The sequence below is a fragment of the Aotus nancymaae genome, unplaced genomic scaffold (assembly GCF_030222135.1).
Source record: "Aotus nancymaae isolate 86718 unplaced genomic scaffold, 86718_ANA_hifiasm-v0.15.2.pri h1tg000018l, whole genome shotgun sequence".
Taxonomy (NCBI): Eukaryota; Metazoa; Chordata; class Mammalia; order Primates; family Aotidae; genus Aotus; species Aotus nancymaae.
Window position 1 is genome coordinate 3,515,407 of NW_026988430.1, and position 13,876 is coordinate 3,529,282.

The following is a 13,876-nucleotide window of genomic DNA, read 5'->3' on the forward strand; positions in this document are numbered from 1 at the left end:
GCCACCAAAGCCAGGCCCACGCCTGCTCCAGGCCACGGGGGGAGCCAGCCAAGAAAACCCACTGCTGGCAGGACTCTGCTCAGCACACACGGCTCTCCCTCCCCGTCCATCCGACTCTTCTCCACTCTCTCCCTCCCTCCTGGCATCACCTCCGAGTCCTTCCACTTCCTCTCTCACTTTGCCCATCTCTATGGCTCACTGGGCCTGCCAGCATCCCCCTTCAGCAGTGCCCTGCCCCGCCTGGGCCCTGGAAGCTCTCAAGGGTCTTGGGTTCTGATTCAGGCCGCCGGGACTGGCTGAGCAGGCATCTGCTGGCAGTGTAGCCGTGTCCAAGGAGTCATCTTCTGAGGCTATACCAGGGCCCCTTCTCTGACTGGGACATTGGATGGTGGCCTCTGTGCCCAGCCCCACCCCATCCCACAGTGGCCTGGCAGCCCCAAAATTGTGCGTGTCCTCCCAGCTCTCACTGTGTTTTCGGGAGGCCACCATGTTAAGCGCTCTCAGGCTAGGCAGGGACGGAGCAGAACTCAGAGACGGCTGTGTGAGCTGGCAGCCATCTGCCAGGGGTGCCTGGCCTGGACACGGGGCACTGTTCATCCGTAGCCACTGGCCACCAGATGTAGACTCCCTCAGAAGAGCCAGGCCTACAGGGTAGGCTGCTCTGAGATTCCTCGGGGGCTTTGGACAGTGGAGACTCCCCTAGAGGGGAGGGTTCAGAGTTTGAAGCATTCCAAACACCTTCTTGGGCATCTCAGAGTTTGCCAAGAGGACCAGGCTGAATCCTTGAAGGCTGAACTAGCTGGTGGCATTTTAGGGAGCTCAGGTCTTTGTCATTCCTTCTCTTTCTTTCCCTTCCCTCTAGAAAAGCGTTTGCTGGTCGCAAGATATAGGTAGCCACGGTCGTCCAAGACTCAGTCCAAGTGTCTCAGCACACACACAAAGATGCCTTGCCACCCTCCCCAGGCTTGCTGGAGGATAGGCAGCGTCAGGCACCCTCTCCCTGCCATTTCCATCTCTGGGCTCTGGACCAGGCAGGCCCCACCTCTGTGATTTTCCACCAGTGGGTGACTTCATGCTGCAGCTCTGGGCACAGAGGTGGGCATGCTGCAGGGGGCTTGGGAGAGAAGGCCTCTTGGGCCCTGACCATGGCACCCTTCCTGCCCTCAGATGCCAGCGACATGATCGAGATGCAGGGCTTTGGGCCCAGCCCGCCAGCCTGGCACCTGGCGGCCCTGTGCAGTCAGGGCTCCCCCTGCCTCTCCTGCTTCTCCAGCAGCTCCCTGTACGCCACCCCCAGCCGCTGCAGCTGCATCCCTGACCGGTGAGTGGTGGGGCTTGGCCCCAGCTTCCTGTCAGCATGTCCAGCCACCTGTGTTCATCCGTCCTAGGGCTGTGTCACTTACATGACAGGGTGGCCTCTAGAGTTGGGCAGAGCTGGGTTCAGATTTCACTTTTGCTGCCCATGTGACTTTTGCAAGTGACTGAATTACTGTGAGCCTCTACGGTTCTAAGCCTCGGTTTCCTCATCTGAAAAATGGGGATGACACCTCTTGCTGCCTAAGGTGGCACAGAAGGAGGTAGAGCCCATGCGCACGCCCAGCATTGTGACTGGCACAGCATCACTGCTCAGTACTCGTGAGCTTCCCTTCCCACTGTGCACATAGACGTGAGAACACTCAGCAGCCGTCTGCCGTGTGCCAGGGCAGTGAGGGAGTGGCTTTCATGGGAGGTGTTCTCTTTTACCTGTTATTTCGTCTTTTACTTATTAATCCTGAGGACCCTCTGGTGCTTCTCATCATTTTTCACATGAGGAAACGAAGATTCACACAGGTGAAGTTCGTTGACCAAAGATCCCTGGGTGGGGGGCGCCAGGTGGGGGCCCCACCTCTGCTCTCCCCTGGGTGGCAGGCAGGGACCCCGCTGAGGCTGCTGTCCTGCGGCTCCTCCTCCCGGCACCTTCTCCCGTGGCTTACCTACCCCCCAGGCCAGACGTTCCCCCTTCTCTCTCTCCTCCCACCAGAGGGCCGTGGCCTCTCCCCACTGAGCCCAGTTGTTCCCACAGGTTACCCCTCAGGCTGCTGTGTGAAAGCATGAAGCGGCAGATCGTATCCCGGGCCTTCTACGGCTGTGAGTGTGGGGAGAGCCGGGCTGTGAGTAGGGGGAGAGCCGGGATGTGAGTGTGGGAGAGCCGGGCTGTGGCAGGCAGGGGTGGGCGGCCCGGGTCCTAGCCTGCCGCTGCCCACTGCTGCCCCTGCAGGGCTGGCGCACTGCCGCCACCTGAACACGGTGCGGACCCACCTGTCAGCACTGGTGCACCACAGCATTATCCCACCTGACCGGCCCCCAGGGGCTTCCGGAGGCCTCACCAAGGACGTGTGGAGCAAGTACCAGAAGGACAAAAAGGTGCCCACCCTGGGGTTCCGGGGCCACAGGCCGAGGGCTGGGGCGGGCAGGAGTGAGGGCGGCGTGGCCCGCCGTGGACCAGACGGGAGTCAGGGTACAATGTGGCAGTGGGTACGGCCGACAGGCCAGGGCCGACGCCATGGAGTGACCGGGTTCCTGGCAGAGTCTCATGCAGCTGGGCATGGGGCTAACCCAGGAGGGGACCAGCTGCCTCCACATTGCCCTGTGACTTTGGGCAAAGCTTTGCATCTCTCCCGGCTCCACTTCCTGCCCCGTAAGGAAGGCGAGCAGAACAAGACCTCATCCAGCTGTGAGCCAAAGCATGGGAGGAGGCGGCCACCCCAAAGCAGGCTTTGCTTGGGCTTCAGCAGCCACTGAGGCCCATTCTCCATGGGATGGGGCTCACCCAGCTGTGTCTCCATGCCTGGAGGCTGCACAGTCAAGCTCCCCGGTCTCCTCAGAACTACAAGGAGCTGGAGCTGCTGCGGCAGGTGTACTACGGGGGCGTGGAGCACGAGATCCGCAGGGACGTCTGGCCCTTTCTGCTCGGCCACTACAAGTTCGGCATGAGCAAGAAGGAGATGGAACAGGTAAGGGAGCCTGTCCTGAGGGGCTCGTGAGATGGGGAGCTGGGCCAAGGGATGCCAGGGAGGGGCCCTTGGAAGCCTCAGCCCCTTCCCAGCTGGAAAGAGGTGTGGCAGGGGAAAGTGTTAGCAGGGCAGTGCCACCGTCTTCACCCTGAGGCCCATCTTGAGTCTCCAGCTGCCCCAGTTTCTGAGACTCAGGACCCAAGCTCAGGTGCAGGCTTAGCTCCTGAAGAGGAGGCCTGATGCACCTCCCCCATAGTCCTGGTGTGGTCTGAGTACAGGTGGACGCAGCAGTGGCAGCAAGGTACCAGCAGGTGTTGGCAGAGTGGAAGGCCTGCGAGGTGGTGGTGAGGCAGCGGGAGTGGGAGGCCCACCCAGCCACGCTCACCAAGTTCTCCTCCGGGAGCAGCATCGACAGCCACGTGCAGCGCCTCATCCATCGAGACTCCACCATCAGCAACGACGTGAGCCAGACGGGCCCGGGGGGGCTGGGGGTCCCAGGGCCCACCCGCGTTTCGTGCACAGTAGTCCTGAGCACCAGCCTGGCCTCTGGGAACGGGTGGGGCCCTGAGAGAGAGGCCTAGTGTGTCTGTGTCTCATTTTCTCCGACTGAAAACAGCTGACTGTGCCTCGGCTGCCTGCTTCTCTGGGTGTGGTAGGAATAAAGTGAGATAGTGCATGCTGCTCAGTTTCAGCCAACTACAGGGAAAGATGGACTTACTGAGATTGAGGGAGGCTCCTTCTCAAGGCTAGCAATGGTCAGCCCTGGGTTCTAATCCCAGATCACTGCAGACTGGATGAATGTCTCCAGGCAAGGACTTCCCATCTCTGTGTCTCAGTTTCCCCTCTTCACCCATATTCTCTGTAGGGGCTTCCTGAGAGCTGGGGGCCTGAGAACACGGGAGCCCGTAGAGTGGCCCCATGGGTGTCAACTGGCAAGATCCCTCCTCCCCTAGGATGTTGCCTGTCACTTTACAGAACTGACTATGCCAAACTCATTCAGAGCAGGGAGGGGAGCCCTTTCAGAGCAGGGAGGGGAGCCGGTTTAGAGCAGGGGAGGGAAGGGAGCCATTCAGAGCAGGGAGGGGAGCTGGTTTAGAGCAGGGAGGGGAGCTGGTTCAGAGCAGGGGAGGGAGGGGAGCCGGTTCAGAGCAGGGGAGGGAGGGGAGCTGGTTCAGAGCAGGGGAGGGAGGGGAGCTGGTTCAGAGCAGGGGAGGGAGGGCAGCCTGTTCAGAGCAGAGGAGGGAGGGCAGCCGTTCAGAGCAGGGAGTAGAGCTGGTTCAGAGCAGGGGAGGGAGGGCAGCCTGTTCAGAGCAGAGGAGGGAGGGCAGCCGTTCAGAGCAGGGAGTAGAGCTGGTTCAGAGCAGGGGAGGGAGGGGAGCCTGTTCAGAGCAGGGGAGGGAGGGGAGCCTGTTCAGAGCAGGGGAGGGAGGGCAGCCGTTCAGAGCAGGGAGTGGAGCTGGTTCAGATCAGGGAGAGGAGCCGGTTCAGAGCAGGGGAGGCTGTAGCCCTTTCTGGCATCACTCCTGCCTTTCAGACAGCAAGTACTAAACTATGACTGCTTGGCCCATCCAACACTGATTCAGTTTCATTTTTAAGGACACTTTTGCTAAGTTTTTCCTTTAAAATTGCCTCTTTAGATAATGTGTATTCTTGTTGCTTTACTAGATCCTTACTAACATTGACAGAAAACGTTAAGTTGAGCAAGACTTACTTAAATAAATATAACTGACTGGGTGCGGTGGCTTATGCCTGTCATTCCAGCACTTTGGAAGGCAAAGGTGGGAGGATTGCTTGAGTTCAAGAATTCGAGACCAGCCTGGGGAACATGGCGAAACCCCGTCTCCTCAAAAAATGCAAAAATGAGCCTGTGTGGTGGTGTGTGCCTGTGGTCCCAGCTACTCAGGAGGCAGAGGTGGGGGGGATCACTTGAGCCATGGAGGTTGAGGCTGCAGTGAGCTGTGATCACAACACTGCAGTCCAGCCTGGGCCATAGAGTGAGACCCTGCCTCAGAAATAAATGAATTTAAAAAAACAGAAAAAAGAAATAGAACAAGGCACATTCTCCTTTCTTATGTGCTCTGTTCTTAATCCCCTATTCAGGATCACATTCTCCCTCTCTGTGGCTTTGGGTTTTGTACGACTCTCAGTCTGTGCCGGTGCCCAGCTGCTGAGCTCACCGACAGCAGCAGCCTTCCTCGCTGGTAGTGTTCAGTGGCCACCAAACTGGCCCTACCCAGCACTTGATGCTTCCTGCCCACAGTAGAAACTACTTTCAGCATCGCTTTCTCTACATGGTCAAAACAGAAAGAAAAATCCAAAACGTCTCTTTCTGCCTGTGTCTCTTCCTTTCCCGTGTCCTGTCCGTGGCGCTAGACGGTTTCTAGCAGGTCGAATGTTTGCTTTTCCTTCTTACATCTCCTCAAAGTGCCCGAAGGCTAATGAAACTGACTAGGTATTGCTACGGAACTTTCCTGTCTGGTCCTGCTGAACATTCAATACTGAAAATAAGGAAAAGCTTGTTCTTCCTAAAACCTCTAGCCTTCTCCCCACCAGTGTGTCCTGGCAGCCACTCCAAAACACTGAGGACGTTCTCCTGGTCTCAGGACTTTAGGCGTTTGTAGCAGGAGACTTAGTTCAAGCTGGCCACTGAGTGCTCCGTCCTCCAGTCCCCCTTCTTCCCATAGTAGCCACAGGAAGACCTGGGGCTGTTCATGCAGGCAGGGCTGAGACAGGTTCTTCATGTTTGACCAGAGCCTTATTTCTCTCCGCCTGGTGGCTGGGTCAGAAGCTGGCTTGGTGCTCTTTGGCGACAGCGTTGGAGGCGGTGGTGGGGGAGGGGTGTGGAGTTCTGAGCTCCAGCTCTGTTCTGACCTGAGGAGGAGACGGGCTGTGGGAAGGTGCTGGAGTGCAGGTGGGCGCCGCCATGTGTTCACCCACCAGGTGTTTGTCTCTGTGGATGAACTGGAGCCCCCGGGGCCCCAGGACCCTGAAGATTCCAGACCAAAGCCTGAGCAGGAAGCAGAAGCCAGGACTCCAGGCACCGCCGCGGTGGAGCAGCAGCATTCAGTGGAGTTTGACTCTCCAGACTCAGGACTGCCCTCCTCTCGCAACTACTCCGTGGCCTCGGGCATCCAGTCAAGCCTGGATGAGGGGCAGAGCATGGGCTTCGAAGAGGAGGACGGCGGTGGGGAAGAAGGCTCCAGTGGGCCCGGCCCTACAGCTCACACTTTCTCGGGGCCCCGCCGGGATCCCAGCCAGGAGAAGCCTTCTCAGGCCGGAGAGCTACAGGCAGGGGAGGAGCTCACGGCTGTGTGTGCGGCTGCCTACACTGTGCGTATAAATTCCCCAGGCGCTGTTCCCACTCGCCCCAAGACCCTCCTGCCATCCCAGAGCTGGGGAAGGGCTGGCTGGGTGGAGGGTGGGATGCCCTGCCTGCCCTGGGAGGGAGTTCTGAGCCCATTTCTCGGCATCCCCAGAGGACTGGCCCTGGTCTCTGGGGTCCCCGTTCGGCTGCACTTCTTGGGACATCACCTCCTGCCCCCAGCCTGGGAGGGGCTGCCCAGTCTCATGCCTGAGGGCCTGCCTCTCTTCCAGATAGAATTACTGGACACTGTGGCCTTAAACCTGCACCGCATAGACAAGGATGTGCAGAGGTGTGACCGAAACTACTGGTACTTCACGCCCCCCAACCTCGAGAGGCTCAGAGACATCATGTGCAGGTGCATTGTGGGGCGGGGCTCAGGGTGGGGCAAACCCTGCCCCGCCTCCATTACTCTGAAACGTTAGGTCTGGAAGGTGCCCTGCTTCTCTCTCCTGCTCCTGAATTACACTTGGCTCCCTCTGCCTGAAGGCTCTTTCCCTGCAGTCCTCCTCCCCCACCCCTCTTCATTCTTAGAGGTCTACGAGACCTCCGCTTCAGCAGCACTTCATCAGGAAGCTTTTCCTCACCCAGCCCCGCATACCCAGCATGACAGCCCTGTCTCTCTAAGGCCTGAGGGCCTTGGGGGCCCGTGGGTTTTTCCCTGTTGTCTCTCTGTGTGTGGGGTGCACAGTCCATGCCTTAGGGTTGTGGAGAGGCTGACTTCTGGGCAGCGGGTGGCTCTGGAGGCCATTTCCCCAGGGATCCCAAGGGAGGGGAGGGTGGGGCACAGCCCCAGTGACTCTGTCCCTGCCTTCTAGCTACGTGTGGGAGCACCTGGACGTGGGTTATGTGCAGGGCATGTGTGACCTGCTGGCACCTCTCCTGGTCACCCTCGATGACGGTGAGGGATCGGGGGATGTGGAGGGTTCCAAAATGATGCTGGGACTGAGCTGTGTAGGCTGGAGAAGGGAAGAGAGGGTGGCCAGGTCTGGAAGTGTGGGAATGGGAGCCAGCCTGTCCCCCGCGTCCCCTGCCCTGCCAGCTTCACGCCTGTCTTCCCTCAGATCAGCTGGCCTACAGCTGCTTCAGCCACCTCATGAAGAGGATGAGCCAGAACTTCCCCAACGGGGGCGCCATGGACACCCACTTTGCCAACATGCGCTCCCTCATCCAGGTGAGGCTGGTGGCATCCATGGGCACAGGAGCAAGCAGAGCTGGGCTCACCCCTCATCCACAGGAAGGCCAGGGAGCATTCCAGAAACACTTGACATGTCAACTTCTTTCGTTTGAAAACGCATAATTTCAGTGTCACAAATTGAGGAGGAGTGTGTGAGTGTGTGAATGCTCATGCCCATGAAAGTTCTGGCAAATAGTAGGGGTTGCTGATGACATCAAATACCCAGAAAATCATGTAACTCTAAACACAATACAGCCCAGAGAGGCAGGTGACAGGAGGGGCAGCAGGGAGCAACCCACCCTCCACAGGGAGACGCGGGGAGAGCGCGCCTCGGGGCACAGTGCAAGACAGGCCCGCTGCCAGCTCTGGGGATCCTGTGTCCCTGGGCATGGAGGGTGAGTGGTGGCCAGAGAGGCAGCATCGGCTCAGGGCTCAGTCTCTCTCTCTTTCCCCACACACATAAGATCCTGGACTCAGAGCTGTTTGAGCTGATGCATCAGAATGGAGACTACACCCACTTCTACTTCTGCTACCGCTGGTTCCTGCTGGATTTTAAGAGAGGTAAGAGTTGGGTTGGATCATGGGGCTGAGGCCAGGGGCAGTGAGAGATCCCTCTTGTACCTTGGAACCACCTGGGGAGCTTTAAAAACACGACCAGTTTGGATGAGAGAATATTAAAAACTAAAGAAAGATTTTTAAAAAACACCACCAGTACCCTGGGCCCCACCCAGCCCCAGAATAATAACTGTGGCCACCTGGGCTTACGTGTTCTGAAATGCTCGCTGACCAGACACAGTGCCTCATGCCTGCAATCCCAACACTTTTGGAAGCCCAGGTGAAAAGATAGCTTGAGCCCAGGAGCTTGAGACCAGCCTGGGAAACAGCGTGAGACACTGTCTGTTTTGTTTTTGTTGTTCTTGTTTTTGTTTTTTTGAGACAGAGTCTTGCTGTGTCACCAAGCTGGAATGCAGTGGCATGATCTTGGCTCACTGCAACCTCCACCTCCAGGGTTCAAGCGATTCTCCTGCCTCAGCCTCCCAAGTAGCTGGGACTACAGGCAGGTGCCACCATACCCAGCTAATTTTTTTTTTTTTTGTATTTGTAGTGGAGACAGGGTTTCACCATGTTGGCCAAGATGGTCTTGATCTCTTGACCTTGTGATCCGCCTGCCTCAGCCTCCCAGAGTGTTGGGATTATAGGCGTGAGTCACCACGCCTTGCTGAGACCCTGTCTTTAATTTGTGTGTGTGTGTGTGTGTGTGTGTGTGTGTGTGTGTGTGTCCTGTGTTTAATTTTTAAAAAAGAAAGAAAAAATTAGGCTAGGCACAGTGGATCACGCCTGTAATCCCAGCACTTTAGGAGGCCATGGTGGGCAGATCACAAGGTCAGGAGTTTGAGACCAGCCTGAACAACATGGTAAAACCCCGTCGCTACTAAAAATACAAAAATTAGCCTGGCATGGTGGCATGTGCCTACAATCCCAGCTACTCAGGAGGCTGAGGCAGGAGAATTGCCTGAACCCAGGAGGCGGAGGTTGCAGTGAGCCGAGATCGCGCCATTGCACTCCAGCCTGGGTAACAAGAGCGAAACTCCATCTCAAAAAAAAAAAAAAAGAAAAAGAAAAAATTAGGCTGGGTGCAGTGGCTCAGGCCCGTAATCCCAGCACTTTGGGAGGCCAAGGCAAACAGATCACGTGAAATCAGGAGTTTAAGGCCAGCTTGGCCAACATGGTGAAACCCTGTCTCTACTAAAAATACAAGTCAGCCGGGCATGGTGGAGGGCACCTGCAGTGGAGGTGGAAGTTGCAGTGGGCTGAGATCGCGCCACTGCACTCCAGCCTGGGCAACAGAGTCAGACTCAGTCTCAAAAATAAAATAAAAGTAATTAAAGATAAAACAAAATCTCCCTAGGTGATTCCCAAGTGCCACCAGGGTTGACAGTTGCCACTCTCATAGGTAATGGTTTGGGGAACTTTTTTGAAGCCCAAGCATTCCTGAGCACCGAGCAGGGAGGCCTGGGGCGGTCGAGATGCTTGGCCAACGTGCAGGTTTAGAGTCTGCAGGTCCAGTGTGCAGACATGACCCAAGAAAAGCATGGGCCTTGGTGTGGGGTACAGCACCCCCATTCTTGAGCCAGGCTCTGTGTCGTGGCGAGAATCCCACGACATTGGCCCCTCAAGCTCTGATTCCTCACCCGGCTCCATATGGAGGCCCGTGAGCAGCCACCCAAGCCAGCCAGTCCCAGCCTTTACCCGCGTGCAGCTGGGCATGGCGAGCAGGGGCCCCTCACTCTCCCCAGAACTGCTGTACGAGGATGTGTTTGCGGTGTGGGAGGTGATCTGGGCAGCCAGGCACATCTCGTCGGAGCACTTCGTCCTGTTCATCGCCCTGGCCCTGGTGGAGGCCTACCGAGAGATCATCCGCGACAACAACATGGACTTCACCGACATCATCAAGTTTTTCAACGGTACGAGCTGGTCCAGCCATCCTGGCTGCCCTTAGCAGGGGTGTGGAGGCCTCACTTCTGCCCGGCACAGAGTTGGAGGGGTCTCAGGAATTCTGAGGGCCCTTCCCCAAAGGCAGGGATATCAGGAATCTAACGGAGCAGATGGAGACAGTGGGGCAGTTGGTCACCTCCGAGCCTGCTGCCCTTTCTCTGGGCCTCCTTATAGCTCTCCCCATTTCCCCCAGAACGTGCTGAGCACCATGATGCCCAGGAGATCCTGCGGATTGCCCGGGACCTCGTCCACAAGGTGCAGATGCTCATAGAGAACAAGTGAGCTGGGCCAGGAGGCACAGCCATGCAGAGTCTGGACACAGGGCCCTGGGCTCCGGCAGGGAGAGGGGCAGGGCGACCACAGCCCAGAAAGCCCCACCGCCACTGACCCCACCTGCTCAGCTCTGTTCCTAACAAAGCGATTGCGAGCCTGGGGTCCGACTCTCGGCAGTGCTGACCCCGCAGGGCAAGTCAGGGGCCAGGATGCCCTTGGCAGGGCCGCGACGGGAGGGGTCAGCCTCAGGGAGCAGCTGCCTTGGGGGACACACCTACTCTGCTCCCCTCTCAGACATCTGGGAATAGCCCCACTGCCACCTGCAGCCTCAGCCTGGACTATTGCCCATGAGTGAACCTGGGCCCATAGGATTAACAGGGGCAATAGTGCCTGGGCCCTGCTTAGCTGAGGTGGCAGAGGGTGAGAGGCTCTGTGCTGTGTCCCTTCTGAGGGTCCCTTTGCAGTCCCAGTATACTGTGTGTGCACCAGCCCCAGCTGGAGCAGCCAGAACTGCTGCCTGTGTGGGCACGTGTCTGGGTGCAGGAGGCCTGGGTCTCCTTTGGGCCCCTCCCCTGAGAGTCTGGGGCAGTCAGAAGATGTGGGCCCTGGGTGGGAGCAGCCCACCTCAGCAGCACTGCCACTGCCTTTGGCCACCTGAGGTGCCCCCCGGGCCTCCCGGCCCTGTCCAGTGTACCTCTGCGTCTCTGTATGGCCTCACTCCTGCCACCCCATCTTGCGTTCTGCATTAGATACTTTTCTGAAAACTGCGTGAGTGGCGCTCTTGCCAGTGGATGATCTGAAATGCAGCCAGAGCACTCACTCTGAGGATCCCAGGGTGACTGTGGGGAATAGTTCGGTCACAGCCTCCTCTCAGGGACAGGCCACAGCTCTAGGGCCCCCCATCATCTGTCACAGGCGTCTGCCACGTCCCTGGGGCTGAGGGAGGCAGGGGATGCATCGGTGTCCCTGTCTGTCCCTGGTGAGAAGCAAGGCTAGCTCTGCCTTCCACATGCTTCTCAGGATGCGAAGAGGCCTAGGAACCTAGAAACCCCCTTGCAGGAGCTGGCACATGGGGGTGCCAGGAAGGGCATAGCTCCTGCCCCCAGGCCTAGGCATGCTGCTTGCTCTCCATCCCCACTTCTTCCTCCACCCCAGTGTGTGCTGGCTGGGCCTTGCCCTGGGACCTGGAGGCTCTGCCCTGGGCTGGGGCCTGCCAGCAGCCACCAAAGCCCGGCAGCCTTTCTGCATCTGAGAAACATGACACAGTGCCCTCGGCCCCTCTACATCCAGCACAGCCCGCCCCACCCTGCCCTGGGCACTGCATAGCCCGTCTGGGGTCCAGACCGCCCCACTGCCCATCCTTGTCCATGAGTCCTTGGCCTCCACCAAGCACGTGTGGCCGTTGTGTGCCTGCCCTAGTGACTCAGTGGTTTTGTGAGGAGCAGAGTGTGTATGTTTTTTGCCTCAGAAACTATACTCTTCTGTGTAACAGACCAATAAACAGCATTTGTCAACACTTGAGCCTCTGCAACTGACATAAGACTGCCTCCTTAAGCTCCAGAGTTGGCAGCCCCCAAAGGCAAGGATGGCAGAAAGAATGAAAGTTTCCAAGAGAGTGGCACTCCAGCCTCCAGCCTGGGGGGTAGGGGTGGTCAGGAACTCGGGGTGATAGCCAGACGTCAGGTACTCAGTGCCCTTGAGGGGACCTCAAGAGTCATGTTGGCCCCTCTAGCCTGTGGATGAGAGAGGGTCCCTGTCCCATCCCTGTCTCCTGCCTGTCTTGCTGACCAGGCTGCAATGAGAAGCTGGAGCTTGACAAGGCCTCTGCAGCCAGTGGTGAAGGAGCCGCCCCTATGGCTGGGGGGTCTCGCCCCCGAGCACTGTTGGAGAGGCCTGGATCAGGCTGAGGCTGAGCGGAGCATCAGGTGTCAGACCCTGCTGAGCTATGGACAGGCCCGGCTGTGGCAGGTCTCCACCCCTCTTCCTGCTCTTCCCGCTCTTCCTCAGCCCGAGCACTACTGGTTCCATCATTGACGGCTCCAGGGAGAGGACACCAATCACCCAACATGTTCTCTCACTCTAGAGGACACTGGCTTCCTGGACATTAGTGCCTGTTGTCAACTCACTCAAAGCTGAAGACCCTAGCCTGTGGTCCTAGCAGGTTGAACCCAGCTTTATTTTAAATATAGAGAGAGAGAGAAAAAGAGAGAGACAGTCTTGCTGTCTCTCCCAGGATGGAGTACAATGCCATGATCACAGCTAACTACAGCCTCAAACTCCTAGGCTCATGCGATGCTCCCAACTCAGCCTCCCAAGTAGCTAGGGCTACAGGTGCACCACCATGGCTAATTTTCTTTCTTTTTTAGTGGGGGGAGTGGGGTAGAGGCAGAGGCTCACTATGTTGCTCAGGCTGCTCTTGAACTCTGGCCTCAAGCAATCCTCTCACCTTGGCCTCCTGAAGTGCTGGGATTATAGGCTTGAGCCACTGAACCTAGCCCTGAACCCAGCTTTCAGGACAGAATGCAGACTAGTGGCCAGAGCTGCCCAAACAAAGAAAGCAGTTGAGGCAAAGAGCTCTGGGGCCTGGGAACTTGAGAAGCCCTTCAGGGGAACACCCCCTACACCTGCAGGAATCAGAATTCCCTTCGCTGCGACCACCTAAAGGAAATTCACCTAGCCTGGAGTAACCCAGTTCCTTCACACACTTCCATCCTGCCCACCTCCCCCAGACTGCTGGACTGGGATTCTAGGACCAGAGGCGATCCCACAGCCAAAACGATGGGTCAGCCGGGGGCAGGAAGAGCAAGCAGCACAGTGAAGCACAGCGGGCTCCTGAAACACCATCTCAAGGAACCTTCGCACTCTGCAAAGTCAGGTCTCTCACAGAGCAGGAGCTGGTAATGGAAGCACCTGGTTTTATACTTAGATGTATAGATATAGATATAGATATAGATAGATATATATGTATACTTTTCCAATTATCCTCACCCCAGATCCCTTTCTTACAAGCTCCAGCCGAGGTGGGGGCAGGTGCCTTTTTTTTTTTTTGAGATGGAGTTTCGCTCTTGTTGCCCAGGCTGGAGTGCAATGGTGCAATCTCTGCTCACCGCAAACTCTGCCTCCTGGGTTCAAGCAATTCTGCTTCAGCCTCCTGAGTAGCTGGGATTACAGGCATGCGCCACCTCACCTGGCTAATTTTTTATTTTTAGTGGAGACGGGGTTTCTCCATGTTGGTCAGGCTGGTCTCGAACTCCCGACCTCAGGTGATCCACCCACCTCGGCCTCCCAAAGTGCTGGGATTACAGGTGTGAGCCACTGCGCCCAGCATGGGGGGGTGTCCTTTGAGTACAGCTTTTTCCTAAAGATTCCTGGGTGTGCACCTAGGAAGGGTCAACCCTAACCCTACCCCTTCCCTAAAGCGGCACTAGTGGGCCAATGAAAGTGACCCAGCTCTTCCGGGAGCTACCAGCAGAGGGAGCCCGCGTCTCACAAGTGAAAAGGGCAGGCGCAGTGGGGAGGGCTGGATTCAGAACTTTCATTTTAATTTTTAAAACATTTTTTGAGACGGAATCTCGC

The 13,876-nt window shown here is 57.4% G+C and overlaps 1 protein-coding gene across 3 annotated transcripts in view; it reads left to right on the top strand.

Annotated features, from left to right (window-relative positions):
• The window catches only part of SGSM2 (small G protein signaling modulator 2), a 47,890-nt gene that overhangs the window by 32,307 nt on the left and 1,707 nt on the right, over window positions 1-13,876 (top strand). For 2 of the 3 annotated variants that reach the window (XM_021671321.2, XM_021671323.2), the window contains 12 exons: window positions 1,168-1,321; window positions 2,063-2,127; window positions 2,258-2,403; window positions 2,865-2,993; window positions 3,272-3,454; window positions 5,934-6,323; window positions 6,588-6,712; window positions 7,173-7,255; window positions 7,419-7,528; window positions 7,996-8,092; window positions 9,829-9,996; window positions 10,221-11,861. In XM_021671321.2, coding sequence (XP_021526996.2) covers window positions 1,168-1,321; window positions 2,063-2,127; window positions 2,258-2,403; window positions 2,865-2,993; window positions 3,272-3,454; window positions 5,934-6,323; window positions 6,588-6,712; window positions 7,173-7,255; window positions 7,419-7,528; window positions 7,996-8,092; window positions 9,829-9,996; window positions 10,221-10,309 — 1,739 coding nt within the window. In that variant the 3' untranslated portion in view covers window positions 10,310-11,861. Of the gene's footprint in view, window positions 1-1,167; window positions 1,322-2,062; window positions 2,128-2,257; window positions 2,404-2,864; window positions 2,994-3,271; window positions 3,455-5,933; window positions 6,324-6,587; window positions 6,713-7,172; window positions 7,256-7,418; window positions 7,529-7,995; window positions 8,093-9,828; window positions 9,997-10,220; window positions 11,862-13,876 lie in introns of those variants that run through there. The other variant, XM_021671322.2, reaches the window with a different exon arrangement.